The sequence below is a fragment of the Geotrypetes seraphini genome, chromosome 9 (assembly GCF_902459505.1).
Source record: "Geotrypetes seraphini chromosome 9, aGeoSer1.1, whole genome shotgun sequence".
Lineage (NCBI taxonomy): Eukaryota > Metazoa > Chordata > Amphibia > Gymnophiona > Dermophiidae > Geotrypetes > Geotrypetes seraphini.
This window is the reverse complement of record NC_047092.1, coordinates 108138007-108157314: the sequence shown is the minus strand read 5'-3', so window position 1 is coordinate 108157314 and position 19308 is coordinate 108138007. Positions and strand designations below refer to the sequence as shown.

Sequence of the window (19308 nt, the reverse complement as noted above, 5' to 3'; positions counted from 1 at the left end):
ACCCGGTAGTCGCTAGGCAAGTTGTAAGCTTCCCTCCATCGCTGACCTATCTTTCATAGATCAGCGATGGAGGGAAGCTTACAACTTGCTGCTTTTACTTGCTTCGGGCCTTCCTCTTTGCCGGGTCCTGCCTACTTTCTGTTTCCGTGAAGGCAGAACCTGGCATCGAGGAAGGCCCGAAGCAAGTAAAAGCAGTAAGTTGTAAGCTTCCCTCCGGGGCTCTGTGTGCGTGCTGGCTTCCCTTCTCTCCGAAACCGGAAGTTGCGTCCCGTGGGGGGGAGGGAAGAGAAGGGAAGCCGGCATGCACACAGAGCCCCGGAGGGAAGCTTACAACTTGCTTCGGGCCTTCCTCGCTGCCGGGTCCTGCCTTCACAGAAACAGAAATTAGGCAGGACCCGGCAACAGGAAGGCCTGAAGCAAGTAAAAGCATGCTGGCAAAAAAAAAAAAAGGCAGACATCAAACAAAATTTTCGGTGGCGAGTCAGCCCGGGAAGGAGCATCGGCGGCAGCAGCAGCAGGATTAGCTGGGCGGTCATCTAAATCATCCGGGCGCAGCGCCCGGCTGTAAGGCCCTGGGGAGAACACTGCCCAATTTCCTTCCGGGTCTTGGTCATTCTCCGTTTGTGGGTTGGGCTTCCCGGGGGGCTTTTCTTCTTTATCATCTGATTGATCGGGAAACGGGGGCCTTTTCTACTTTTATCCGACTCCAAGATCAGTGGACCATCCCTCGCCATCAATTTTTTGCTGACTTACAAGCTCGTCATTATTTTCAGAGTCTCCATTCGCAGTATGGCATAGCGGGGCAGTGTAGCCCTCTCGATGAGTTTCTTCTTAGTGTACCGGCTTCCCAGAGTTCCCTTTCCGTGTGATATAGGGTGATCTGATCCTCTGTCTCTTCGGGGCCCTTAAATATTCTTCGGGACTTGTGGAATCGGGAACTTGCTGCGTCCTACCTTCATGGAGCTCTTCCATACTTTATATGCTTTTGTGAAATCCACAGCTTGGCAGGAGACCCAATTCAAGATTCTTCATAGGCCTTATATTACTAGGGAACGGGGTTCACATATGGGTATCTGGGCAACGCTTTGTGCTCTAAATGCAAACAGGCCCCTGGGACGTTTCTGCATTCCTTGTTAGAGTGTCCGGAACTTACTTTGTGGAATTATTCTTTTGCGTAGCTTCAATTGTTATTGCAGCGAAACCTGGAGTGGGATTACAAAACGCTGCTTCTTGGAGATCAAACCCTGTTGGAAGCACAAGGCCTCACTGTACCTTAGCGCCATTTTATCTATCCGACCCATCTCACGGTTAAACGGACGATTCTACAATACTGGACCCAGGAGGGGGGCCATTCCCTTGAACTGTTGGCTTACTCAGATGTCTGAGCTGGCACGGTTTGAGTTATGCTATCATGCTCGATCCAACAGCTCCGAGGTCAGGGTTTACCTGGCTTTATGGAGGGTGTTCCTGCAGTTGCCTCTAGTCTCTCGCCATGGGGAGGGGCAGTAGGGGGTGTGTTTGTTTGGGGTGAATGTGTGGTGTAAGCATGGTTGCATGATTGGTTTGCGGTGGCTGGTGTGGGTGCTATATCTTGTCTAGGGGTTTTACGTTCCTAAAAAAAATATTTTCTGGGGTTCTCATGGTCTTTCAAGGTTTGGATTTATTGACAGTGAAGAAATATTTTATGACTCTTAAAACTTATCTTTGACAGTTAAATACTTGAAAGAAGAATTGGAAAATAAAAAGAAAATGACATCATACGTGTTTTGGGTTGACATATATGTTTATTCTATCAGTTACCAGAATTCTTTTAAGTGAAAATTGGTTTACATGTATATCGATCTCAAAACTCAATTAACTCAAAGAACTTAAAATAAATAAGAAGATTTTAATGGTGTTGCACAATAGAAAGATTGGATTGGTGGAGTGGAGCTTCGATTCTTCAAGATTTGACTTTGAATTTCTTTTATGTTATGGATGGTCAGAAACAATGTTGATATAGATTTGTTTGGGATAACTATATGATAAAATGTTATATTAGTGAAGAATATTAGATATAATAACTTATTTATTTTAATATTTAATTATTTATTTATGAATTATAGCAAAATATACAGGTATGAATTATGTCAGGTATTATGGGATTAATTTTAATGAGTATATATTATATCTGATTATATTAAAAGGATTTTTAAGTAAAAATAATATTTTGGATAAATAGATTTTGGAAATAATTAAATAATTAGATGAATGTATGGAAAGTATGGAATGTGTGGTGAGTGGATGTTGGTTATAATAATTTTTAGGAATGGATGGATACTTTATTTTATAAATATTGTAAAATATGACATTGTAATTGCTTATAATTAAGTTATATTAAGAATATTGGAATGAATTTTTCTATATAGAGAGAGATAATTGAAGTTTAATATATAACAATTCAAATTCAAAATTAATTTTCCTATGAACTGTTTTCCTACCTTCTTCTACTCTATGTTTATAACCTAACTAATTTATTTTTCTCAAGTACTTTAGCAAGAATGTGAGCCTTTGGGACAGTCAGGGAACTCTAAGTACTCTCTCTTCATCTTAATTAATCTTACTTATTGCATTTCTTCTGTTTCTACTGTAAACCGCTTAGAACTTCACGGTACAGCGGTATATAAGAAATAAAATTATTTATTATAAAATTAAGTGGGGGCACTGGGCTGTTCTCCTAGTTGATGAGCTTTGTGAGCGCAGACGGGAGATGTCTGCCGCTCCCTGTTGCTGATTTATTGGACTGGGGAAGTGGTTTTGTTCTGGAGCCTCACCCATTTCTTGCTTGTTTTAGTTTTTTCAATTTTCTATCATGCACTTTCTATGCCAGTATTAGGTTCTACGCTGGTGCACCTGCTTGTTATGTACGATTCCCAGCTGATTGTACTTTTATGGATGTATACCACTCAGCTGCATTTGTATTTCTTTGTATGCCCTTTGTTCCTTTGACCTCAATAAACATGATTTACAAAAAAAAAGAAAGGAATAGAACAGACATTGAAGGAGGGTGGAGAGGAACAGACCCTGAAAGGAACTGTGGAAGATAGAGTGGGGAGTTCTGTTTTTTCCTTTTAACAAATTGATTCGAATAAATTCACCCGAAGTGAATTGATTCAAATCATGAATCAGGCAGCACTAGTTCACAGTAGGCAAATCCAGGTATTAGCTCGCTTCAAGTTTAAACTTAAAAAACAAAACTTTTTTTTACCCCTTACTAGTACACGTGCTCCTACTCTCTAATTCATTGCTGTATGCTGCAATTTGATTTGGTGGCAAGAGAGGACTCCGCCTTTGGGTCCTCATTGTTGCAAGCCGGCACAGTAGTCACACCCTAGATTGCTTGGACTGCTTTTGTATGTCCCGTCTGTCCAGAATGACACACCTATTCCAGTAAGAGATTAGGTTCATATTTTGCTAATATCTTTTCTAGTAGATAGGTGTGTCATTCTGGACCCCCGCCCTGTCATTTATTTCCTACGTCTGCCTACTGTCTCACTCAGTAGGCTACCTCAGTTGGATGCCAGTCAGACCTTGAATATGAAGAATAGTCTGTTACTAGGAAACTTGGGGGTGTTGGGAATGCTGACCTTGACATAGTAGCGATATCCGAGACCTGGTTCACAGACTCGCATGGGTGGGATATGGTTATACCAGGCTACAATCTACTTCGTCGAGACAGAGAGGGCAAATTAGGAGGGGGATATAGCACTATACACTAAGGATAATATCAAAACTACCAGGATCACAGAGGTTAGATACACAGGGGAATCACTTTGGGTAAACCTGACCAGAGGGAATGAAAAATGCCTTTACCTCGGTGTGATATACAGGCCTCCGAGACAACAGGAAGACAAAGACAATGAATTGATTGAGGACATAGAGAACATCACCTTGCGCGGTGACACAGTACTGTTAGGAGACTTCAATATGCCAGATGCAGACTGGAACACCCTCTCCGCGACTACGAGTGGTAGCAAAAGAATATTGACCACCATAAAGGGTGCACAACTCAATCAAATGGTATTAGAGTCCACCAGGGAAAAGGCAATACTGGACCTGGTACTCACAAATGGAGACAGTGTCTCGGAAGTATCAGTGGGAGACACGCTGGCCTCCAGTGACCACAACATGGTTTGGCTCAACCTCAGGAAAGGCTTCTCTAAATCAAACTCAGCAACGAGGGTCCTCAACTTTAGGGGCGCAAACTTTGACCATATGAGAGACTTTGTCCATCAGGTGCTGCAAAATCATGCAGAAACTGACAATCCGGAAACTATGTGGTCATATATAAAATCCATTCTGAACGAAGCATCTAACCGCTACATAAATACAGTAAGCAAACACCGGAGAAACAAAAAACCACAATGGTTCAGCAATGAAATTTCTGGCCTCATTAAAAAGAAAAAAGAAGCATTTATCACCTACAAACATCTTGGAAAAAAGGAGGCAAAAGAAGACTATCTGGCCAGATCTAGGGCTGTCAAGAAAGCAGTCAGGGAAGCCAAATTTCAAACAGAAGAAGATCTAGCACGGAATATTAAAAAGGGGGACAAATCATTCTTCAGGTACATTAGTGACAGGAAGAGAAACAAAGATGGGATAGTACGCCTTAGGCAATCAGACGGAAACTACGCAGAATCTGATAATACCAAGGCAGAACTGCTAAACGAATACTTCTGCTCAGTATTCACCTGTGAAGCACCGGGAGCTGGTCCACAACTACAGCTAAGAGACATCCAAAATGACCTGTTTCATGATTACGAGTTTACACCCAGTAGCGTCTACCACGAACTTTCAAGACTCAAAGTAGACAAAGCCATGGGACCAGACAATCTACACCCCAGGGTACTCAGAGAGCTGAGTGAAGTTCTGGCTGAACCACTAGCCGTGCTCTTCAATCTTTCCATGCGCACGGGAAAAGTACCCCTAGACTGGAAAACAGCTAACGTAATTCCACTTCACAAAAAGGGCTGCAGAACAGAGACAGAAAATTACAGACCGGTGAGTCTTACATCCATAGTGTGCAAACTCATGGAAACACTGATCAAACAGAATCTTGACAAAATTCTAGACGAAGAAAACTTACGTGATCCACACCAACACGGATTTACCAGGGGAAGGTCCTGCCAAACTAATCTGATTGACTTCTTTGACTGGGTGACCAGTCATCTGGATGCCGGGGAGTCCCTAGACGTGATATATTTGGACTTCAGCAAAGCTTTTGATAGCGTCCCACACCGCAGGCTGTTGAACAAACTAAAATCGATGGGATTAGGAGATACATTCACTACATGGGTAAAGGATTGGCTAGATGGTAGGATTCAAAGGGTGATGGTAAACGGTACCCCCTCCAAAACGTCAGCTGTGACGAGTGGAGTACCTCAGGGCTCCGTCTTAGGGCCGATACTATTCAATTTATTCATAGGAGATTTGACCCAAGGACTTAGAGGAAAAGTATCACTGTTTGCCGACGACGCCAAACTATGCAACATAGTAGGCAAAAGCAGTGTACCTGACTTTATGACGCAGGACCTACGACAGTTGGAACAGTGGTCATCAACTTGGCAGCTAAGCTTCAATGCCAAAAAATGTAAAGTAATGCACCTAGGCAAAAAAACCCCACACAGAACTTACACACTAAATGGTGAAACCTTGTCCAGTACCACGATAGAACGTGATTTAGGAGTGATCATTAGCAATGATATGAAGGCTGCAAATCAGGTGGAGAAGGCTTCGTCCAAAGCAAGACAAATGATGGGCTGCATCCGTAGGGGTTTTGTCAGCAGAAAACCTGAAGTCATAATGCCACTGTACAGATCCATGGTGAGACCTCATCTCGAGTATTGTGTTCAATTCTGGAGACCACACTACCGGAAAGATGTGTTGAGAATTGAATCGGTTCAGCGAATGGCTACCAGGATGGTCTTGGGGCTCAGGGATCTCACATATGAAGAAAGACTAAAAAAACTGCGGATGTACTCGCTGGAGGAGCGAAGAGAGAGGGGGGACATGATTGAGACCTTTAAGTATATCACGGGGCGTATAGAGATGAAAGATGATATCTTCAGTCTTACAGGGCCCTCGATAACCAGAGGACACTCGCTGAAAATCAGGGGAGGGAAATTTCAGGGTGATGCTAGAAAGTACTTCTTCACCGAAAGGGTGGTCGATCATTGGAACGAGCTGCCTCAGCAGGTGATTGAGGCCAACAGCGTGTCAGATTTTAAGAGAAAATGGGATATTCACATGGGATCAATAGGGGAGTAAAAGTCAGGGAGTAGGTCATTGGTATGGGCAGACTCGATGGGCTATAGCCCTGTTCTGCCGTCAATTTCTATGTTTCTATGTTTCTATATTTGAGCTCCATTAATGTGTCTGTTTGGCATGATTGTTTCGCTGTTCTGATTGTTCATTGTTTAAAATGTTTGTTATAATTTTAGAGCAGAACAGACTTGTTCTTTGGGGAGTTTCCCTGTACCCCTCCTTCACATGAGTTTTTAGAAGGGGCTATTGTCTGCTTTGGAACAAAACTGAAGGGGGAAGCGGAGCCCTCTGGTGAAATAGGAGGAATTCAAAAACCAGAGTGGATTCCTTCTGCACAGCTTGTGGGCACTGGAATATTACCTGTCCGTCCAGAATGATGCACCTGTCTACTAGAAAAGATATTAGCAAGGTAAGAACTTTTAATCTCTTTTTGTTATAAATAGCAGCTACCGATAAGGGAATGGGATCTCCAAAATGAGTTTGTTATGCTGATTTAAATGTTTTTCAGGTATATCACAACAGTGAGGAGGGACAGAGGTATATTCAGTTTTACAAACTCGGTGACTTCCCTTACATCTCCATTTTGGACCCAAGAACAGGTAAGGGACAGAATGGGTCTGTACTATACCTTTGCCTTTAACAAGTCATCAAGTATAGTAGAAAAGGCTGGCCCAAGTTTAAAACTAACAGGATGGCAAGTTCTCATATCTGGGTGAAGTTATCTGATGGAGTCCATATGAGAGAAACGTTTTTCCAGCTCAGAGATTTTCTAGAAGTTTTGCAACACTTCTCATATTGTATAGGGCTTCCTCAGTTTGTTTTTTCATGGAGCCTACCTGATGTGTGTTCCCACCTTGATAATAAAACTTTTTTTTCTAAAATACCATTTTTATCATGTTTATTCACCTAGACCTTTTTGTTTCCACTTATTTTTTCATTAGTCTAGAGTCAACCTAGTCGTCAGGACACATCTAGCCAGTCAAGTTTTCAGGATATCCACAATAAATATGAATAAGCTAGATTTGCATAAATGGAGGTACTGTATGGAAATTTCTCATACATATTCATTGTGGATATCTGGAAAACCTGACTGGCTAGGTGTGCCACAAGGATTGGGTTGAAAACCCCCAGTGTAATGTTTTTAGCTTTTTTTTCTGTTCTATTCTTTTTCACCTTCATGTCATCATAGTTTTTGGTGCATGATAACCTGGCTGGGCTTTCTTTTTGCAAAATAGAACAGTTTGATTTTGCTGCAGCTATTTTGTTTAGTGATATGTTAGAGCTTTCAAAAGCTTCAAAAAAGGCAGATTTTGTGGCAAGAGCATATACAGTCAAACCTCGGTTTGCAAGTAACCCAGTTTGCGAGTGTTTTGCAAGACGAGCAAAACGTTCTCGCAAAACTTGTCTCGCAAACCGAGTGTTGACTTGATTTGCAAGCACCCCCCCCCCCCCCCCCGATAACCGGCATTGCTCCCCCCTGCTCGCAAAGGCCTCCCCCCCCCGCACGAAAATTAGAAGTTCTTGAGCATGCGCAGATGCATGCTCAAGGCCGGCAGAAGCAGGAAGATCTTCTAGCGGCACCGGCACGTCCTGTGGACTGCGTGCCGGTGCCAGATGGGGGGGGGGGGGGGTGTAAGTTTAAGTTGTTCAAGCGGGGGGGTGCCAGTTTGCGCGGAGAGGGGGTCTTTGTGAGTGGGGGGGGAGCAGTGCCACTGGCTTCGGGGGGGGGGGGTGAACGTATCAAAGCGAGTTCCCATTATTTCCTTTGGGGAAACTTGCTTTGATATACGAGTATTTTGGTTTACGAGCATGATTCTGGAACAAATTATGCTCGTAAACCAAAGTTCCATTGTACTGAGCAAATACACGTAACCGGTGCTTGTGCTTCTCCATGGATTATGAACCCTTTGCAGTGTTTTCCCTAGCGCCTTTTAGCCGGGCGCTCCACACTGCTAATTTAGATGAGCGCCCGGCTGTAATCACAAATGCTGCCGCTGCCGATGCTCCACATTGAAGAGCTGCCGAAAGTTCAGCCGCCAAAAGTTCCTGCCTAACTTTTTTTTTTTTTTTTTTAACGGCAGCAGACAACTTGAACCCGTGATCTGGGGCTCTAACGATACCACTGTGTGTGCCGGCTTCCCTTCTCTTCCCTCCAAAACCAGAAGTTACATCCCGGGGGGTAGGCAAGGGAAGGGAAGCTGGCACGGAAGTGGTACCATTAGAGCCCTGGAGCATGCGGTAGATAGGTCAGCGACGGAGGGAAGTTAAAACATGCTGCTCTTACTTGCTTCGGGCCTTTCTTGCTGCTGGGTCCTGCCGACTTTCTGTTTCTGCGAAGGCAGGACCTGGCAACAAGGAAGGCCCTAAGCAAGCAAGAGCAGCAAGTTGTAAGCTTCCCTCCATCGCTGACCTATGGGAGATAGGTCAGCGACAGAGGGAAACTTACAATTTGCCTTAGTAGTGAATCTGCCGACGGATGTTTGAGACATGGGGGGATGGGAAGAGAAATGCTGCTGCTGCACCCAGTTGGGGTGGGAGGGGAAGAGAAATGCTGCTGCACCCAATGGGGGGAGGGGGGAAGAGAAATGCTGTTGCTGCTGCACCCAATTGGGGAGGAAGGGGAAGAGAAATGCTGTTGCTGCACCCAATTGGGCGAGGGGTAAGAGAAATGCTGCTGCATCCAATTGGGGGGAGGAAGAGAAATGCTGCTGCTGCTGCACCCAGTGAAGGGGGGGAGAGGGAAGGAGGGAGAAGGAAGACCAGGGAAGGGAGAGGAAAGAGATGCCTAGACCATGGGAGGGAGGGAAAGAAAAGGAGATACCAGACCATGGAGGGGGAGAGAGAGATGTCAGGGCATATGGGGGGTGGGGGAAAGGAGACAGATGCCAGACTAGGTGAAAGGAAGGAAGAAGGGAGAGAAAGGAAGGATAAGAGATGCCCGATAATGGAGTGGGAGGGGAGATGGAAGGAGAGGAGAGAGATGCCAGGGAATGGGGGAGGGAAGGGAAACTAAGGAAACATAAAATGCCAGACCAGAGGGAAAGGAAGGAGAGGAGGTGCCAGAGCAAGGAGGGAGAAGGAAAGATAGGAGAGAGATGCCAGGTCATGGGGGGAGGGAAGGAAAGGAGAAGAGAAGAGAGAGATGCCAGAGCATAGGAGAGGGGGTAGAGACAAAAAAATGGAGAGGGGATGATGCTGAAATGAATCATGTACAAAGAAGAGAAAGGGCACAGGATATACAGTTTATTGAAGGGACATAGAAAGAGGGAAGATGCCATATGGAAGAGAGAGAGAGAGGGCAGACACTGGAAAGAAAGGGCAGAGTTGGTGGATAGTAGATGGAAAGGGTAGAGAGAGGGCAGAGGCTGGGTGGAAGGGGCAAAGAGGACAGATGTTGCATGGAAGGAAGAGAGAACAAACGCTGATTAGAAAGAAGAGAGCGAAGAGAAGATGATTAAAGCAGAAACAACAAAAGGTAGAACATTTTTTGTTGTTGTTGCTTTACTTAGAATCAAGTAGTATTGTGACGATTGATTAAAGTTTATCAATAGGAAATGGAAATAAGGCAATTTTTTGGAGGGGGGACTAAACCCCTTTCCTCAGGTCAGGACAGGATAGCATAATAACAGTATACTGTACTGTCTTGAAGAAAGCTTTGGCCTCTGAAAGCTAATTACTACTAATTTAAAAATGGATTAATCCAATAAAATTGTATTTTTTTATTTCTCATTTGTTTTATTTCTATTTGTTAATTTGTAAAGTTGATTGTTATGTAGCAGTTTTTTCAAATTTACATCTACTGTCATCATATTTTGCAAAGTATTAGGGGATGTGTCATTGTTTCTGTGGTGTTGCATTGTATGCAGAGTCTGGTTTCTTGGTTCAGTTTAACTTTTGTCTACATATTTCTATTTTTAGTTTGTGATTATTCCATATTGGGCGAGGGTGTATGTGTTCTGTGTGTATGAAAAGGACATGGCTTTCTGTTAGCATCGACTGTACAAGATCAATTGACTGTGCAGGATCTGGCTTGTTTAGTTTTACAATGCGTGTGTTGGTGTTCTAGTGCTTACTGCAGTGTTTAAGATTCTGCCTTTTTCTAGGTGCACCCTTGTTGTGTGACTCATGGATTATTACTAAAAATAACTTTTTTTTATATAAAGGAGGAGGTTGTTAAAAAATGATCAGCACTGGCTGTCATATATACTAGGTACACCACTGGATTTAATGCAATCACATAGGTCTCCTTCGAGGCTCAGTAACATCTCTCCATAAATTATGTGGAAGAGGTCTGGAAGTGGGAGATTGCATCTATTTCATATCATCAGAGAGACCTCAGGATGGAACCTAGTGATCAAAACATTATTAGAGGTGCTGTAGAGCCGTTTCTTGTAGGACTGTATGAGCTATATTTATCTTTTTTTTTTTTTTTTTAGTTTAAATTCATGCAGAAATAAATGGCTAGATTGAACCTAATGACTTCATTAATGCATTTCCCTTTTTTAAACCTCTATACCATTTGAAAGAGGGCAAATATCTAATTATTCATTTCTAGAATTGGATACTTCTTAAATTTAGTAAAAATATTCTGGCACAAATGTCAAACCTTAAAAAAGGAAGTCATATTGAGCACTGGAAAATAATTAATAATAATTAACTAATAAAAATAGTACACATTTAATTTTCCCCACCACCAAATTTCCCCGTCCCGTCCCACCCCACCCGGCTACTTTTTTATGCCACCCGACTGGAAAAAATTTATGGGGAGAACACTGCCTTTGTGTGATTTCTGTCTATACAAATAAACCAAAGAGAGTTTCATGGTTGTAAAGAGCAAAAACAGCTGTTCAATAAATTAAATTGAGTTACCTGAATCAGAATCATTAGCCAGTAAGGTCCAATGAATATTGGGATACATCAGCTTCAAAGGAGATATCAGTTTTCTCTCAACATCATAAATACCGTATATACTCAAATATAAACCGGGATTTTTGGGCCAAAAAATTGGCTCAAAAATGGGGGTCCCGGTTTATATTCTGGTCAATGCCCCCTCCCAGAATTTTTCAAGGCCACCGCCTCCCTCCCTGCCCTAGCCTTATACGGTACCTCATCTTGCTGATCCGCGGTGGAGGTACAGCGGGCAGGAGCAAACTTTCCAAGTTCCTGCCCTGCTGCTAACCGGTTGCCGCTAGTTCCTTTGGCTGCTGAGCAACACAAGCAGGAGCGCGATTTGGCGCTGTTGCTCGGTACTGAGAGGCAGTAAGGATGCCTCTCAGTACCGAGCAGCAGCGCCAAATCGCGTTCCTGCTCGTGTCGCTCAGCGGCAGCTGGTTAGCAGCAGGGCAGGAACTTAGAAAGTTCACTTCTGACCGCTGCACCTCCAGCGCGGAGCGACAAGATGAGGTATCTTATGAGGCTAGGGCAGAAAGGGAGGCTGGGCAGAGCCTGGGAGGGAGGGTGCAGAGTCTGTCAGGGCAAGGAAGGAAGGGGGATGGTGCAGTGTCTGGCAGGAAGGGAGCTGGGTGAAGTGCCTGACCGGGGTGGGGGAGGGTGCTGGGTGCAGAGCTTGGCAGGGAGGGGGCTGTGGAATGTGTGTACCTATCAAGCCCCCTGAGAACACACTGCATACAAGCACACTTTTACTACACAATGAACTAAGGAATGGATTTCTACCAAATACATAATTTAAAATTTTCTTTTTTTAAAGAAAAAGCTCCTGTTCTCTCTATGTGACTACCCTGCTTTTGAATTTTGTGATAAATTATTAAGTTGCAGGATATTCAATTTATAGGGGATCTGAATGCCAAACTAAAATTTCTGAAAGCAAGTCAACTATTTACACTGGCTGCAAATGCCTTGTTTATGCTCCAGCTGAATTTCATGACAGGGCAGGGCAATTGAATATTAAGCCGCCTGACTTATATTCGAGTCAACCATTTTTCCTCCTTTTTGGAGGGAAAAAGGGGGTCCCGACTTATATTTGAGTATATAAGCATTGGTGTACTGGGACAGACTGAAGGTCCATCAAGCACAATATCTTGTTTCCAGCAGTGGCCATATTCACAGGTATATGGCAAGATCCCAAAGAAGGTATTAGATTCCATGCTGCCTATTCAAGGAATAGCCAATTAAGTTTTCCCAAGTCCACCTTAATAATAGTGTAGACTTTTCTTCCAGCATTTTGCCCAAAACCTTTTAAAACCTTGCTACTCTAATAGCTTTTCCAGTGCAATAGGTGAGACATTCTAGACATGTGGGTTATCTCCCAATGGCCGCATCATGGCATATAAAGAAGGAATCCACCCTGGACTTTTTCTGTAACTCTCCTCTACTTCACTGGGAGCTCTAGCACCACTTATAGTTTTTCCCTTTTGCACGAATGCCTGGAGGAGTGTTTCTGTTCTGCTCTCTCCTTTTTCTTATTTTATTTGATGTTTTAACCTCTATATGACCACTCTCAATATTTTCAGATTGTCTACTTATGAAACCTTACTCACGTATGCTGACAATATTTTTATCTTAATTGAGATAGATCCGGATACTACTGATTTAGCGCCTAAAATAAATCTTTGTATTTCTAAACTTCTAATGTGGACCCAGTCTGTTTGGATGAAATTGAATGTGTCTAAGACGAAACTGTTGTGGCTTGGCCCAAAATTGGATTGTCTCCCTAGTTCTGTAGTATTGGCTTCAGTGTTCTCCCCAGCGCTTTTCAGCCGGGCGCTCCGCCCAGCAAATTTAGATTACCGCCCGGCTGTCATGTGCCGAATTCTGCTGCCACTACTGCTTAACGCGCAGCCTGAAGAGCCACCGAAAGACTCCCGCCGGACTTTAAACAAAAAAACCCAGCAAGCGACTCAAACCCGGCTTCCCTCCGAAACCGAAAGTTACGTCGAGGGGGGGGGGGGGTAGGGAAGAGAAGCCGGCACGGACCATTAGAGCCCCGGAGCATGCAGGAGATAGGCCAGCCATGGAGGGAAGCTTACTTGCTCTTGCTTACTTCAGGCCTTTCTCGCTGCCGGGTCCTGCCTACTTTCTGTTTCCACGAAGGCAGGACCCGGCAACGAGAAAGGCCCGAAGTAAGCAAGAGCAGCAAGTTATAAGCTTCCCTCTGTCACTGACCTTTGGGAGATAGGTCAGCGACGAAGGGAAACTTGCAACTTGCCTTTGTCTGTAGCGAATCTGCCGAATGTGTGAGATGGGGGGGGTGAATGGGAGGAGAAATGCTGCTGTACCCAATTAGAGGGGGAGGGAAAGAGAAATACTGGTGCTTCTGCTGTACTCAATTGGGTGGGGGTTAAGAGAAATGCTGATGATGATGCTGCTGTACCCAATAGGGGGAGGGGGAAGAGTCATGCTGCTGCACCCAATTAGGGGGAGGATGAAGAGAAATGCTCCTTCTGCTGTACCAAATTGGGGGGAGGAAAGAGAAATGCTGATGATACTGCTGTACCCAATGGGGGGAGGGGAAGAGAAATGCTGCTGCACCCAATTGGGGAGAGAGAGGGAAGGAGGGAGAAGGAAGATCAGGAAAAGAAGGAAAGAGATGCAAAGACCATGGGAGGGAGGGAAAGGAGATACCATACCATGGAGTGGAAGAGAGAGATGTCAGGGGGGGAATGCAGGGGGGGGGAAGCAGAGCCGGATTAAAAGATAGGCCCAGTAGGCACAGGCCTAGGGCCTGAAATGGTCAGAAGGGGGGCGCCAGTGCTGTACTTTGGGGCCTCACCCTTGCTGGATTCGCTGGCAGCAGCAGCAGCCTCATCATCATCCTGGGCACCCCCCAAACCCAATCCGACCCTCCTATCTCTCCCTCCTTCCCTCATCAGTGACGTGCCAGAGGGAATCACAGCAGGAGAAAGCCCTGAAGCAGCCTGCTTAGAGTAGAGCAGTGCTGTTTATAGTCTCATGATGGGAGGGAGGGAGAGATAGGAGGGTCGTGTGTGTGGGGGGGGGAGAGTAGCAGTCTGCCCCGGGTGCTCGGCCTGGCATCACGAACTTCTTCGGCTAGCAACAGCATTTACAATTCACTGCTGTTGCCAGCTTCAGGCCTTCCTCTCTGCCGGGTTCTGCCTACTTCTGTTTCTATGAAGGCAGGACCCGACAGAGAAGAAGGCCCGAAGCTGGCAACAGCAGCGAATTGTGAATGCTGCTGCCTGAAGAAGTTCATGACGCCAGGCCTTGGGTGACAGAAGGAGGAAAGGGAGCAGAGGGGGAGAGACTTGCTGCACCCAACTGGAGGGAGAAAGATGATGAGGGAGGGAATGAAACGAGATGCTAGGGATTGGAGGGAAGGAGGAAGTATGCCAGACCAAGGGAAAAGGAAGGAGAAGATGTCAGAGCATGGAGGGGGAGGGAGAGATGGAAGAAAAGGAAAGAAGTGAGATGCCAGAGAATCAGGGAAGGGAAGATACCAGACTCTGGGGTGCGAAGGAAAGAAAGAAGAGAGAGTTGCCAGAGCATAGGGGACGGGGTGTTGACAGAGAGAGAAAAATGGAGAGGTGGCAGAGCTGAAATCAATCATGTACAAAGGAGAAGAGAAGGGGCACAGGATAGACAGTTTATTGAAGGAGCATAAAAAGAGGGAAGATGCCATATGGAATGGGGAGAGGGCAGACAGTGGATGGAAGGGGCTGATGCTGCATGGAAGACAGAGTGGACAGATGCTGGCTAGAAAGAAGAGTGAAGACAAGATGATTAAAGCAGAAACGACAAAAGATAGAAAAAAATTTTTTTGTTGCTTAACGTAGAATCAAGTAGTATTGTATCTATTGATTAAAGTTTATAAATAGGAAATGGAAATAAGGCAGTTTTGGGGGGACTAAACCCCTTTCCTCAGGTCAGGACAGGATACCATAACAGCAGGGGTGCCCAAATGGTCGAGCGCGATCGACCAGTAGATCGCAAAGGCAATGTGAGTCGATCACGTTGCCTTGGCAGTCTTTTTCTTCCTGCCTCCCTGAGCCAGGCCAGGCGCGTACAAGCGCCGGACTCACAAGACTTCACCTCCGACGTCAATTCTGACGTCAGAGAGGAAGTTCTGGGCCAGCCAATCGCTGCCTGGCTGGCCTAGAACTTTCTCTCCGACGTCAGAATTGACATCAGAGGTGAAGTCTTGTGAGTCCGGTGCTTGTACATTCCTGGTCTGGCTCGTGGAAGCAGGGAGAAATCGGCATGGTGGCTTAGGGGGTAGGGAAAGAATCGGGGAAGTGGAGAAATTGGCGCGATGGCTTGGGGGGGCAGGGGGAGAGAGAAAGAAAGAAAGAAAAGGGGAGGGGCAGAAAGAAAAAAATATTGGATTTATAGTCAGAAGAAGGAAGTGCAAACAGAGACTCATGAAATCACCAGACAAAAAGGTAGGAAAAATGATTTTATTTTCAGTTTAGTGATCAAAATGTGTCTGTATTAAGAATTTATATCTGCAATAGCGGTTTTTAGCGCAGGGAGCCTATGAGCATCGAGAGCAGCGCAGGGCATTTAGTGCATCTCCCTGCTCTAAAAACCAGTATTGCGATTTAGTAAAAAGGGAGGGGGTATATTTGTCTATTTTTGTATAGTTGTTCCTGAGGTGACATTGCATAGAATCGTTTGCCTTGACCTCTTTGAAAACCTGCGGAATATAAATGATAATTAATATTTTCTCTGCATACATTGTGGTTTGTGTTTTTTAAAAAATTTTATTGTTGGTAGATCATTTTGACTTGGTCATTTTAAAAGTAGCTCGCAAGCCCAAAAAGTGTGGGCACCCCTGCTGTAGAGCCATTTCTTGTATGACTGGATGAGCTAAAAAAAAACTTACAAAAATTTAAAAACAATTTAAGGTGCTTTCTTTTTAAAGATGCTTTTAATTGATCAACTGTGTTTTAGTAATTAACTTAATCTTGCTTCCTACATTTATTTTCCCAGTTCCCTTTTGTGTTTACCTTAAATGTTTCTCACATTTTCTATACCGATTGTATTTCTCCCCCTCTTCCTATTCGTGTCCAGGGGCTTTTCGGTCCTTTTTACCTAGTACGTATTTGTTGTCGGTCATGTAGTTTTTTTTTATTATTATTCAATTAATAATAGATGTGTTATCACAGTAATGTCAGTTTTATTTGTTAAATTTTTGTTTAAATGTTAATTTTATATTTTGTACAACGCTTTGAAGTTTCGAAAAAGCGTTCAATCAAAAACCTGAATAAACATAAACATATTTATCTTTTTTTTTAGTTGTTTAAATTCATGCAGAAATAAATGGCTAGATTGAACCTAATGACTTCATTAATGCCTTTCCCTTTTTTAAACCTCTATACCATTTGAAAGAAGGCAAATACTTCTTAAATTTAGTAAAAATATTCTGGCACAAGTGTCAAACCTTAAAAAAGGAAGTCATATTGAGCATTGGAAAATAATAATAATAATTAACTAATAAAAAGAGTTTACATTTAGGGCTCCTTTTACTAAGTTACGATAGTGGTTTTAGTGTGCGCTTAGCGCGCGGAGGAATTGCCATGCGCACTAGATGCTAATGCCAGCTTTGAGTTGGTACTAGTTTTCCCACGTAGCGCAGGGGTTTGCGCACGCTAAAAATGCTAGCGCACCTTAGTAAAAGAGGGGGTTAATTTTCCCCACCACTAAATTTCCCCATCCCGCCCCACCCGGCTACTTTTTCATGCCACCCAGCTGGAAAAAATTTCTGGGGAAAACACTGGGCTTCTGGATCCTCCCTACAAATTGAGTTTCTTACCAAGATTCTAAGAGTATTCTTCGACTGCTCACTTTCTTTTAAAGATCAAATCAACTCTGTGATTAAGAAATGTTTTTTCAATTTACGCATACTGAGAAGGGTCAGACACCTTTTTCATCAATCACTTCTCTATTTTGGTTCAGTCGATTATTCTTTCTCACCTCGACTATTGTAATGCTCCTTATCTTACTATTACTAAAACCTGTCTCGCTAGACTACAATTGGTCCAGAACACAGCTGCTAGATTGATTTTTTTGGGAAGTGTAAGTTTGATCATGTGACCCCACTGTTTTATAATCTTCACTAGTCGTTAAGCCCGTTACATTAACGGGTGCTAGAATTTATGTCTGTCTGTATTTTTCTTTCTGTCTCTTTCCTCCCTCCATTTCCCTGTGTAGCGCTGTCTCTGCTTTCTTCCTCAGTCTGCACTCTCAAGCTGTAACATTACTGCTTAGCTTTTTCTCCCTGCAAGCATCTCTGCTCTCTTTCTCATCCCCAGTCTCTTTGCTATTTTTCTCTTCTTGCAGGGGTCTCTGCTCTCCTTTCTCTATATGTTCCTGATTCCTGCAAACTTCTGTTTTCTCTGTATGCTCTTGATCCTGTGTTTCCCTGTAGGTGTCTTTTCCCTTTTTTTTTTTTTATTCCTTCTTCATGTATGGTTGATTTATTAAAAGTTTTTTTATTTTTCCTATTTGTTGCATGCCTGTCTCCTTGGCCGCTGTATGTTTCTATTTTTTTTGCTTTGTGTGTTTGTTTGTGTTTTTTTGCTGATTGTCTACTTGGTCGCTTGTCAGTCTGTCTGTCTCATTGGCTGCTGTATGTCTGTATGCCTTTTTTTCAGTCTAACTCCTTGGCCACTATATCTGGAAGGTTTTTTTTCCTGAATTTATCCTTGGGCATTGTATTTTTTATTTTTTTCTGTTTGTCTCCTTGGCTGTTTGTATTTTTTTGCTGTCTCTCTGTCTGTCTACTTGGACGCTGTATGTAAGTATGTCTGTCTCCTTGGCTGCTGTATGTCTGTTTGTCATTTTTTTTCCTGTGTCTCTCTCTCCTTGTCCTCTGTGTTTTGTTATTTTTTCAATCTGTCTCTTTAGCCCCCTGTCCTTCTGTGAGTGTCTGTGTCTCTCTCTCTCCTTGTCCTCTGTGTTTTGTTATTTTTTCAATCTGTGTCTTTAGCCCCCTGTCCTTCAGTGACTGTCTGTGTGTCTCTCTCTACTTGTGCACTGTTGTTTGTTTGTTTTTTTCAATCTCTCTTTAGCTCCTGATCTCCTCTCACTGACCCTTGCGCGACTGCATGTAATTCCGGTTAGGTTTCCATGGCAACCCTGCTCGCGGGTCTGTGAGTGTAGGGCCGTTTTGTCGGGTCTGGCGGCGCCGGGTTGGGAAGAGTCCTGGCTCCTTTTTTGGTTTGGGCCCGTGCAGAGGGGCTCAACAGCGCACAACCACCTTTCCTTCCCTCCCTCCATCAGGTGCTGTGCAGCTCCACCAATGTTAAAAGCAGCCGCGTCGAAATCGGAGCCCTGCCACTGCCGTAGCACTTTCCCCTCTGCCTTGGTCCCGCCCCTTCTCTGACATATGGGACCGCGGCAGAGGGAACGTGTTACGGTGGCGGCAGGGCTCCAATTTCAAAGCAGCTGCTTTTAACATAGGCGGAGCTGAACTGTACCTGATGGAGGAAGGGAAGGAACGGTGGGGCAAATTTGGTCAACGGCAGGAATTGTTTGGCGGACCAAGCACCTTGAAACCGTGAGGAAGGCCGTCGCAGCCTCGCAGCTAGGTAGGGGGACAACAATGGCGCTTATGCTCAAGCCCCCGCTGCAGCTCCTCTCTCAATCCTGGTGCGGTTCGAGAGAGGATTCGTTGCGGCGGCTTGAGCATAAGCGCGATTGTTGTCCAAGTTGCCGAGTTTGGTGACGTAAACCCGCGCATGCGCACTAAAAAAAACGCGGCGGATCAGGGAACACGTTTTTTTAGTGCGCATGCACGTCCTACCATTTTATTATATTAGATTGGCTCCCTGTATATTTTAGAGTCCAGTTCAAATGTGCTTGTATCTCTTTTAAAATCCTCTGTGGTATTTTTACTCCCCTAGTCCCTTTATCCTGAAACTCTTATAGATTCTCTTTTGCAAGGGGTGACCAACAATTCAAGCTGTCCTGTCCATCTAATAAAAGTATTAAAAGAATCAAGACTCTTAGCCAATCTGTCTTTTAAGTTTACCCAACTCTGGAACAACCTTCCACTTCGTTTAAGAAATTCTGGCTCCCTTTGTTTTA

General features: G+C 44.1%; 1 protein-coding gene across 5 annotated transcripts in view; it reads left to right on the top strand.

The window, feature by feature from the left end:
• Positions 1 to 19308, top strand: part of UBXN7 (UBX domain protein 7) — a 622514-nt gene that overhangs the window by 377573 nt on the left and 225633 nt on the right. For all 5 annotated transcript variants that reach the window (XM_033957938.1, XM_033957939.1, XM_033957940.1 and 2 more), the window contains one exon: positions 6812 to 6902. In XM_033957938.1, the coding sequence (XP_033813829.1) occupies positions 6812 to 6902 (91 nt within the window). The remainder of the gene's footprint in view (positions 1 to 6811; positions 6903 to 19308) is intronic.